This window comes from Leptosomus discolor, chromosome 6, assembly GCF_034619465.1.
Source record: "Leptosomus discolor isolate bLepDis1 chromosome 6, bLepDis1.hap2, whole genome shotgun sequence".
In the NCBI taxonomy this organism is placed as follows: domain Eukaryota; kingdom Metazoa; phylum Chordata; class Aves; order Leptosomiformes; family Leptosomidae; genus Leptosomus; species Leptosomus discolor.
In genome coordinates, this window is record NC_141396.1 from 64,383,238 (window position 1) to 64,393,684 (window position 10,447).

At 56.7% G+C, this 10,447-nt stretch overlaps 1 protein-coding gene across 1 annotated transcript; it reads right to left on the minus strand.

The window, feature by feature from the left end:
• Positions 1-2,225: 2,225 nt before the first annotated feature.
• LOC147415408 (protein-cysteine N-palmitoyltransferase HHAT-like protein) lies at positions 2,226-8,442 on the minus strand. The gene is made up of 7 exons (XM_086467355.1): positions 8,337-8,442; positions 7,720-7,787; positions 7,230-7,343; positions 6,883-7,077; positions 5,836-6,045; positions 2,618-2,789; positions 2,226-2,260 (listed from the first exon to the last, which is right to left on the minus strand). Exons 1-7 carry the CDS (start codon positions 8,440-8,442, stop codon positions 2,226-2,228), a joined length of 900 nt encoding a protein of 299 aa, XP_086323481.1.
• Positions 8,443-10,447: the final 2,005 nt, after the last annotated feature.

Below are 10,447 nucleotides of genomic sequence, written 5' to 3' on the forward strand. Positions count from 1 at the left end.
TCCCTGCCACCGCCTCCTCTCAGCCACTGGGCTCTTCAGTCCCACTGTCTTGCTTCAAGGGCCTCTTCCCATAAATGGCTTTCAAATCGTCTTCAAAAAGGTTTTCGGGTCTTTTTCACTCTATCATTCAAAAAAGCAACGTTTTAAAATGTTTTTAAACAGATCTGTTGAAATAAACATTTTTACAGAAGAGCAAGTTGGGGTCAAATCCATGCCAGCGTGGCAACCCCATTATACTGACGAAAGGGAACGCAGACTGCTTGCAACCATCCAGCCTTCCTTCCCACATTTCAAGGAAGGTGGAGATCCCCCCGTTTTTGGGTTAATGTGGGAAGAAAGATCTCTGTTAAACCTAATTTTGGGGCACTAGTTGGCAAGAGCGTGGCTTACATCTTTCCCCCGATTCTCTAAGCATTAAGTGACAACATTAAAGCGATAACATCGCTACCTATTTCAATGTCTAGAGCTTTACTTAGCATGACTAAAGGCCATCAGGTTTCGAATTTATTCCAGCCCCCTCTCCTTCTGTTTGGCATTTACTGTCAGCAAAAAAATAATCGAGTGCACCTTTGGTCTAGGAAAAACAATCAGTACAAACTTTCCAAGGCACACCCTCCGCTGAGTAATGGCCCTTTCTCACACCAAGGCAGCAACCATCCCGACCAAGTGCCAAAAGGCACGTTATGTCCCTTTGTGCAGCTTTACCTCCACGCCCGGACCCCCCGGGCGTGGACGAGGTGCATTAAGGACCGACAAAGCAGCAGAGCCCGGTGCCTCTGCACAGCCCGGGGCCCCCGGGGGCAGAAGGGCTGGCCTGGGGGCAACCTTTAGCCCTCCGGCCTACCTGGGTACCGCCTGAACACAGAGGGCTCTGCCACAGAGCTGCTGGGGGGACGACACAGGGGGTTCCCTCTCTCCCCCGCCCAACGCCCGCCTCGTCCTGCGGCCTGCCAGGGCCGCGCTGCCTCTCCCTCCGGCTGCGCCTCCTGCTCCCGGCCCGGCCGCGGCCCCACGCGGTTCCCATAGCAACAGCGGCCCCGCCGGCGACAAGAGCAGGGGAAGGGCAGGGCCGCGCATGCGCCGAGCGCGGGACGTCACCGCCCGAGGGGCGGGGCTGGCGGCCTTCCCCTCAGCCCGGCCGCCAGGACAGTTGCCCTCAGCCGCCCCGGAGGCGCCACCAGGCCGCGGGGCCCGTAGCAAGCCCGGTCCCTCGGGGATCCGGCTGTGCCCGGGAGGGAAGCGGCTCCTCAGCCCGCCCCGGGGTGGGCAGGAGAGTGGCAGCTGCAGGAAAAGGTCTGTGCGCGGTGGAGGGGCGGCTCCTCATGCCCAACCCCCCCCCCCCCCCCCCCCCCGCCAAGCTCAAGCCCGGTGAGGGAGACGTGCCAGGGCGAGCAGTCGAGGAGAGCAGGAATGTACCGGCTCGGGGTGCCCTTTCCAGTAGCGCTGCTACAAACAGAAGCTCAAATGCCTCCATCTTGGTGGGATTCAGCTCACAGATTAAGGGCCACACAGTGCCTCGATGTGAGCAGTGCCTGAGCTCCCACCATGGACCAGGTAGATCTGGTCAATACAGGCAGCAGAGCCTGCAGAGGAGCTCAGCTCCCTCTGGAGTAACACACATGCTTGGTCAATCCACCCAGGTCTCTTAGGACATCCTAAATCAATGCTAGTGCCATCCTAGCTGCATTAGGATTTTCTCCTGGCCTCCAGCTGCCACTCTGGAGAGACATGGGCGTCCTCCTTCTTGTCTGCTGTCCGTGTGGATGTCAGATACGCTGTGGCATCTGAGATGCTGCCATCAGACGTGTATTTGGCCAGCTGAAATCCTCCATCCAGCTGCCAGCTGAATGCCAGTGTTGCTACCATGACTCATCCGGGGAGTTTGGCTTCTGGAGGTCCCTAGTCCAGCCCTGCTCAGAGAACAGCCCACTTTAAAGGGAGATTAGGTTGCTCTCTACCTTGTTCATTTGAGCATTGAGTATGTCTATTTTTGGAGAATCCATAACCCCTCTGGGCCTCTGTTGCAGTGTTTGACCACTCTGTGAAAAACATTCCTCACATGCAATGAGGCTTTGCCTTGCTGCTCCTTGTTTGCTGTGTCCCGCTTCTTCCCTTCCAGCCTCCAAGAAGAGCTCACCTTCTCTGTAACCCTCTGTTAGCCAGTTGAAAACAGCAGCTACAACTCCCCTGAGCTGCTCGCTGTGCACCCTATGCCTGGGACCATTTCAGTGGCTCACAAACACCCGTAGTGGGTGGCCACCTGGGAAGGCATCTGAGATAGCAGATGTACCTCTTGCAACAGCATAGGGCTGTTTTTTTTGGAGGTGCTGAGCTACCTTCCAGTCCAAAGGCAATGGGAATGGCTTGATGCTCAGCCTCTTAAACCCGGAGCTAAACAATTTACACTTGGACCCGGGGAGAATGTCAGCCCAACACCATCTGCTTTCTAGGGCTCCAGCTCTGTGTATTGTCCACGGGAAGAAGAGGGGCTTTGCTCAAACCTGCCCAACATAGGCATTGCTAAAGCCTCTCAGTAGGGATGGATGGAGATCTGGATCACCCACCGCTGCCTCGAAGCTGAGTACAGGTGTGAATGTGTCCAAGCACGGCCACTCACCCAAGGACCAGTCCGAGAGGCGGTTCATGAACTTCAGGTCAGAAGGGAGGGTGAGGATGTAGAAGAAGTGGAAGAAGATGTCCACAGCAATGATGGCCCCTACGTGGAGGAGGGCATGGACCCGGATATGCCTCATCTCGTCGTCTTTGCGTCTTAGCTCTTGGGTGCTCACCTGCCGGGATGGCAAACCAGGAAAGGGCTGAGCTAAGAGACAGGATGGACAGTGTGTTCCTCCATCCAGAGGAGCAGTCAAGGTCCAAATGGGGACCGAACACTCTCCTTTAGAAATCATACCATGGACTATGTGGCCCGAATCTCCATTGATTAAGGAAGACCCAAGGGACTAGCTCAGGTGAACCCATCCACAAGGAGCAGGACATGTCCCACCCACAGCATCCCTCCAACACCCCCACCTCAGTGCTGAGCACGGCAGCAACGCGCCTCCTGGAGCACCCTCCTAGCAAAGGCTGTTCCCATCACTGGCGTTTCCAGCAGAGCAGGCACATGGTGTGACACAGCAGTGACAGGTCTGGCTGTACCTAAGGGACCCTAGGTGGGGTGAAGACCGTACTGACCGAGGAGCTGGGGTTTATGCTCTTTCTGCAGGGACATGCTTAGAAAATCAACTTTGCTTAAGGGCGGCCCCTTGCACAAGTCACCCAGAGGGAGCAAATGCTCGTACTCATCACATCTACAGGGCGCCACAGCCTGTAGGGAAGGGCATCCACATGCCCAGGAGAGGCTGGGAGCAGTGCTGGAATCCCACCTGACAGCTCTGCCAGGGCTGGATGTGTATCTTTGGCCAGGGTCACTTGGGAGGAGGAGGAGGAGGAGAACTGGTGGTCTCTGGAGCTTCTGCTGCAGAGGCCTGCTGTAAATGAGAGGGAGAGCTGCTGGAGGAGCCATCCTGAATCGGTTGGGACCTGATCAATGGGGATTTTGTCTCTGCTGTGTCTTGTACAAACAGGGGCCGGGCTTTGCCTCCAGGAGTTGTCATGTCTCTGGCCGTTGTAATATAAAAAATCATCAGAGCGAGCTTTCAGGATTACACCGGGCAGACTGATGTCCTCACTTCCCCGCATCGCTGTAAAAATTGCTGCTCTATTCAAAATCCTCTTATGTTTATTACTTTCCCTTTATTCCCTGCAAGAGGTGGGAGCTCTCCCGACATAATCCGCAGGCTGCCGCACCAGCCCCATCGTCAAATCCAGATGATTCCTGAGAATTAAAGCCTTTGCCAGATTTTTTTTTTGTGTGTGTCTGTTATATGCCAAGTGCTTTAAGGACACAAAGAGGCTGCTGGACTCTAAGCTGGAGTAGAAGCTGAGGGAGGACAGACTCTGGCATGGAGATGTGTGGGAGGACATGGAGCCCCCCTTTCATAGAATCATGGATCATTTAGGTTAGAAAAGATATTTAAGATCATCGAGTCCAACTGTTAACCTAGTACTGCCGAGTCGACCACTAAACCATGTCCCTAAGTGAAATACCTCCAGGGATGGTGACTCAACCACTGCTCTGGGCAGTGACAACCTTTTCTGTGAAGAAATTTTTCCTAATGTCCAATCTAAACCTCCCCTGGTGCCACCTGAGGCTGTTTCCTCTTGTCCTCATGTCTGCGTGTGGTGGCAGCACTCTGCCACCATCCCCGTGGGATCAGGGAGGTGTCCCCCACACTTGCAGCCCTACAGAAGTGAAATTATTCCCTTGATCCTAGTAAGGAAGATGCTTTTCAGCTCAAATGGGGCTGAGCAAGCCCTGGTACAGATGAGTTCCCATCACACAAGGTCTCCACCAGGATGCAGCACCAGTAGGAGCCAAAAAGACACAGATCTGCCCCCTAACTGGGTCAGACTCCATCTACCTGCCCCTGTAATTGCTGTTGGGCAATTAGGAATTCACCCCTAAAATTAGCTGCGGCTCCAGCAGTGCAGGGGGGCATCTAACCAGGAGATGGCAGTGGTGGCCAGGCCAAGACAGGACCCTTAGCTGGGGCATGGCAAAGGGGTTGTGGAGTTAATCCTTGTCCCTTTGGGGTGAGCGTTTTAAGCAGCAGAGGCGGGAATTGCTCATTAAGTGGCTAGAGACATCCAGGTTTGGGGCTGTGCAAAGGAGCCCAAAATAAAACCCCCTCCAGATCAAGCCATGTAGAAGCGGTGGGAGTTCAGGTCTTGGGGACAGGAGGAGTTCAGGTCTTGGGCACAGGAGGAGTTTAATGCCCTGATTTACAGATAACTGGCTGCAGCGTTAGGAGAAGCCAGGGCTGCACATTTCATAGGAACGACTGATGGAAACTGGGGAAGGAAGAGGAATATGGGATGAGGACAGCACCCCAGCGCACTGTAAACCCTCCAGAGGGGCTTGGACAGTGGGACTGCTGGAGCCACGCTCAGCTGGACTTCAGCCTGACAGATAAGACATGACTGGAGAGATGAAGCCTTAGGATGAAGCGTTTCTTCCAGCAGGTTGGGGAGAAAAGCCCATCAGTGGCCTGGCCATCCCTAGCACTCGTCTGCTGAGAATGGGCTGCCAGTAGACTCAGTGCACCACCAGCATCCCTTGTGGGGGACACCAGCGCTGACCTTATGATCTCTAGAGTCAAATGGGTCACCAGGGTATTTCATGAAGAGCAGAGGAAGCCCCTGGTTGCTGAAAGACAGCCTGGCACCCAATCTTACTTATTTCTAGAGAAATAACTTCAGATGAAGACACACAGACCATGCCTGGAAATTCATGCTTGTTGGGTGAACCAGCAGGATGGAAATGTGAGGCTGACCTTGCTGTCACACCCACCAGCATGCAGAGGTCCCACAGATGGGCACCACACGTCTGGCTCTCACCGTGGCCTCCCGGTACCGCGCAGTGGGGCAGCATGGAGCTGCTGGGGTGACAGCGCATGGAAACTGAGGCACCGAGCAGTGCAGGTGCCCAGCGAGCAAGGACATGAGCTGAACCCTCCCCTCCTCATCCCAGTGTGATGCTTTCACCACAGCAACGTCTTCCCCTCTGAACAGATCAGCGGCCCAAAACCCAAAAAAGAAGGTTGATGCCCCTCCACACAAAAATCACAGCATCATGGCACAGACTAGGTGACCACAAGAAGCTCTACAACCATTTGCACCTTCACTGTGGCAAAAGATGGGGTTTTGCAGGCATTAAACCCAAGCAAATACATGCAGGGAGAGGTCCTCATCCAGCCCTGCCTCAGGAGCACTCACCTGGGCATGGAACTGGTCAAACGTCATGACGGGCCCGAAGAAGAAGAATGGGAGGTAGAAGTTGTACTTGAGGAGGTCGAAGATGGAGTAGATGCCCTCTTTCCTCTCAGAGCTCTCAAGTGCAAAGCTCATGCAGCGCATGATGGTGAAGCCGCTTCCTCCGTAGAAGAGGACATCTTGAAGATCAAAAGCTCCAGTTACAAATCCGCTCTGGATGAGAAACAAATAGTTACCACCAGGAACGCGGTGTCGCTTCTGTGCTCCCTTGCTTTGTGGAGGACATCACTCCTGGGGCAGCTGGCAAAGCCTCTAATTACCCTCTGACACCAAGTGTCCCTGGAGCTCATAAGCCTTGCTGTTGGAAAAAGAAAAAAACTGGGGCTCGATTTCCCAGCTGGCTCCTGCATCCCGGAGGAGATGGGAAGTGGTGGATCCTCTTGGCCACGTCTTCACCAAGCAGCTGTGGGCCACGTAGGCTTTGGTCTGGGGTGGGAATGTCCCCCTCCCCAAGGAGTGAAGAAAAGCCAGCAGAAGCCTGATGGAGAGGGGAGGGGAACGCATATCAGGAGGTAAGCAGCAGGCAGGGAGAGGCAGCACTGTCCTTCAGAGGGACTGAATAGCTTTATAAGGTCCTTCCTGGGCTTCTCTCCACCCACCAGTGAAAGTCTTAACTGGGCAGAGAGCTAAGAGATAGGTATGGGCATCACTGAACCTATCCCAGCACCATGTTACGGATGGGGAAGCTGAGGCACGGGACAGGAACACACCTTGCCTGTCTGACAAGCTGTTGCCTAAGCAACAAGGAGGATTCAGGTGTCCTGAGCTTTGGCCCAGCATGAAGCCACCAAAACATGACATAGTCCCCGTGTGATTATTCCCAAGCAGCACAAAGTCCCCTCCTTCTCAAACCCTGTGGGAGATCTGAAGTAGCCAGAAGAAGTGCCTGGGGTTTGCGGGTGCCACAGGAACCCTCCTTGGAGATAAACCCAAGGAGATGGACACAAGTGGGCTGGAAATGAGGCAGAGATGGCCCGAGACAGCCCCTACCTGCCACGAGCTGAATGGCTCCACCTTGAAGGAGGCGAGACAGCAGAGCCCGGCCACGTAGCAGAGCCACTTCTGCTTGGCCAGCGCGACGGAGTAGAGGACAAGGCAGTGGGAGAGGATGATCATCAGGTAGACGAGCCCCATGCTGCCCAGCACGGCCGAGACCCCGTAGAGCATGTACACCACAGCCCGGTGCTGTGAGGAGAGAGCGGTCCCGACCCGTGGTCAGCGTGGTGAAAACCCCGACCCTGCTCCCGCCCATCCCAGAACATCCTTCAACCCCCCCTCCGCAGGTCCCAGGTCACCCTTGGTGCTTTCAGATCCATCCCACCACATCCCCGGCTCACCTGCGGCACCGTCATGGAGCAGATCTTGCCGAAGAGGACGTGTCCCGAGAGGGCGAAGATGATGACGTTCCTGAACGAGGTGAACCACATCACCCACTCGAAATCGGCCACGTCCTGCGGGAGCAGCACCGCGTGCCTTACTGCCCCCAGCCCTCGCACCCCTGCCCCAACACCCGTCTGGAGGGGAAACCAGACCATTTCCAAAGCCTTTTCTTCCCGTTTTCCACCCAAGGGCTCCCGAGCACCCCAGCTTGGTCATAAAACCCCAGGAGAGATGCGCAGATGTTGCTCGTCGCGGTGCGCACAAAGCAGAGCATCCACGGTGCTGCTCAGGATATTCTCCTGACTGGTTCTTTAGGGAGAAAAATAGGAGTCACGTGGACTTTGCAAAAAATATGTCAGCAGCAGAAAAACCAGCTCTGCTTCTCCAGCGGTCAGCACCGACCGTGTCACCGGTAACTAGAAAAGACCGAGTCCTTCCTCTGCTTACCATCTTCCTGCCGAAGTAGTGCCAGCCCGGCTTTATGCCGTCCCGAAAAGCTTTTCTGTTCATGCTGTCTGCAAAAGAACCAGAGTTACGGGGAAAGAAACAGCTCTGGGAAACGGGGCCTGGGTTTTGGCAAAGCAGGGAGCCTTCCTCACCGCGATGATGAGCCATCAGGGCTCAAACAACCCATCCCCAAAGCGCCTAATTCCCGTAGATAACCACAGGAGTCAGGAACCTCGATTTCTGCAAGAATTTCCAGCAAAGCCTTTTCGCAGTGCCCATCCCAGGGACCCTCAGCTGATCCCATGAAATTTTCTGGGGTTTTTGGGCTTCCAGATGAAGCATTGGGGAAGCAGCCCTGTGTAGGCAGGGTGGTTGCCTGGAGAGCTGTGACGTGCCACAGCCTCTTGCCCTGAGCCACAGAAATGGGGACAAGGGGGCAACCGGGCAAAAAGGCCAAAAACTCTCTTGGAGCCTTGCAAAGGATTCCCAAGTCGTTCTCTGCCAAAATTAAATCCGGGGATCTGCTGTTGGTATCGACAGCTGTAAAAGCAGCCGCCTGACATCCATCCTCCCTCCCAGGGCCCCCTCCAGGGGGGGGATGAGGTGGGGAGCGTTACCTCTGGAAGCTTCAAAGATCCCGCTGCCGCTGTACACCACAGCGCACGTCACGGTGAGAGCATAAAACCCCAGTTCGTAGCTGGGGAGCATCGTTTTAACCCCCATGGTGGCAGGTCAGCGCCCCAGCTGGTGCAGGGGATCCAGACCTGGGAAAGAGAAGGAGGAGAGGAAAGTAAACCAGGGGTGGGAGCTCACCTGCCCCACCAACACCCTAAATTGCTGCTGGTCCTCAGCAGCTCTGCTTTGTGGGCTTCCTTGAAGGCCGGGAGCTGAAGAGATGGAGAAGACGGTAACACCTGGGACACAACTCAGGTGTGAGGAAAGAGGTTGCTGCTGAACCCTGCTGCAAAACCCACCCAGGAGCCAGGATCTGGGGGCAGCTCAAGCAGGAGATCCTGATAAAAAGGCTCTTCCCAGCAAGTTGCATCCGTCCCAATGTTCAGAGATGCTCCGGGATGCCAGCTCCCCAGGATGGGGTTCCTCCAGCGTGTCTCTGATGTCCCCTCTTAATTGGATCCTTGGAAGGGCTCCGGGATAGAGCACAAAGATGCCCGTGCTGGAGGGGATGGGATGGGATGGGATGCCCCTATTCCCCTGCCGTGGGCTGCTGCTCGCCTTCTCCTGGGATTTTGCCCAACCTTGAGCTCTTGAGGGGGCTCCTAAAGCACCGTGGTCCCAAAGCGCTCCCACCCCCGAGCCTTAGGGCGGGCGAGCCCCCCCCCGCCCGGCATCAGCGGAGCTCGGAGGATGCCGACGCTCAGCCCCGCAATTAGCCCTGGGCTAATGACTCCCGTTAAGGCTAATTAACGCCGGCGCGACGTGCCTTTCAGCCCGCCCCGAGCTCTGCAGCCTGTCCGGCAGCTGCTAAAAACGCAATTCGGGGTTGGAGCAGGGTGTGCGGGGGGGGGGGGGCGGGGGCAGAGCATCCTCCTCCGGCACCGCCACCCACTCGTGAGCATCCCCCGCGGGTGGGAGGGGGGCCCCTGCGAGCGGCGCGGGGCGCTTCGAAGGGATTAAAGAGCGAAACTCTTGCTTTTAGGCAGCAGAAAAAGGCGAGCCGGTCACCCTCTGCTTTCCCATCCGCATCGCAAAGCTTTTTTTTTTTTTTCTGATTTAAATTATTTTTTAATATTTTTTTGTTGTTGTTGTTGAGATTTTTAAAGGGGGGCGGGTGTCGCTGGTAGGGATGCGGGGTGACCCCGTTTTATCCCTAGCACTAGGAAAAAAAAAAAAAAAACGCTTTTCCCTGTGGGAAGGGCCAGCCCTGGGCTGGACTCAGCCCCCGGGAGGTGGGGGGGGTGGGGGTCGCCCTGCGGCCGCTTCCCCCCCCTCCCCCCCCCCCCCCCCTCCGTGCGGGGCCGCTGCGGGCGGGCGCGCTGCCACCTCCCTGCGGTCCCCCTGCGGCGGGAGGGCACCCACGGAGGTGGCTTTCAAGAGGTGTTTCTTTTTGTTCTCCCTCCTTTCCACGCTTTTCAAGGCTTTTTTTTTTTTTTTCCTTTTTTTTTTTGTGGGGAGGGGGCATCCCGCAAATGGGGCGTGTGTGGGGGGGGTGTTTAACGGTCCCCGGTCGCCTGCGGTGGGCGAGGGGTGCTGGCAGGGGGGACCCTTCGGAAAATTTTAACTCCTGATCGCTCCGGGGTTGCAGTGTCAGGTGCAGGGGAGGGGTTCCCCAGCGCAGCCCCCCCCCCAAAAAGCTCTGAGCAGCCGCGGGGCAGCAGCATCCTCATCCTCACCCCCCCTCCCCAGTCCCTTCCACCGCCCCCGGCCAGGCGCTGGGAGCGGGCAGAGGTGACCAAAACCCCCTGGAACTGCGGGAACAGCGTGTCCCCAACCCCAGTGTGACCCCCACACCCCACACCCCCCCCCCCCCAGCTACTGACCTTGAGCCCCGGGGCCGCGGGTGGAGGTGGGCGAGGGTGCGGGGATCCAGCGTCCGGCACCGCGATGGGGGGGCTGGGGGGGGGGGGGGGAGCGGCGGGGACCGATGGAGGATTTGGGGGGGCTGTTTGTCCTACAGCATCCCTCAGCCTGGCTTTGGGGGGGCGGGGTGGGGGTGGGGGGGGAAGGCTGAAGGAGGGGTGCCGTCCCCCTCGCTTTGCCCCTGGAGGAA

Excerpts from the sequence above, each read along its gene's own strand:
- LOC147415408 (XM_086467355.1), bottom strand. The coding sequence starts at position 8,442 with ATGGGGGTTAAAACGATGCTCCCCAGCTACGAACTGGGGTTTTATGCT. Across the intron at positions 7,344-7,719 it reads ACTACTTCGGCAGGAAGATG|GACGTGGCCGATTTCGAGTG; the intron begins GTAAGCAGAGGA and ends CTGCTCCCGCAG. Across the intron at positions 7,078-7,229 it reads GCTCCATGACGGTGCCGCAG|CACCGGGCTGTGGTGTACAT; the intron begins GTGAGCCGGGGA and ends CTCTCCTCACAG.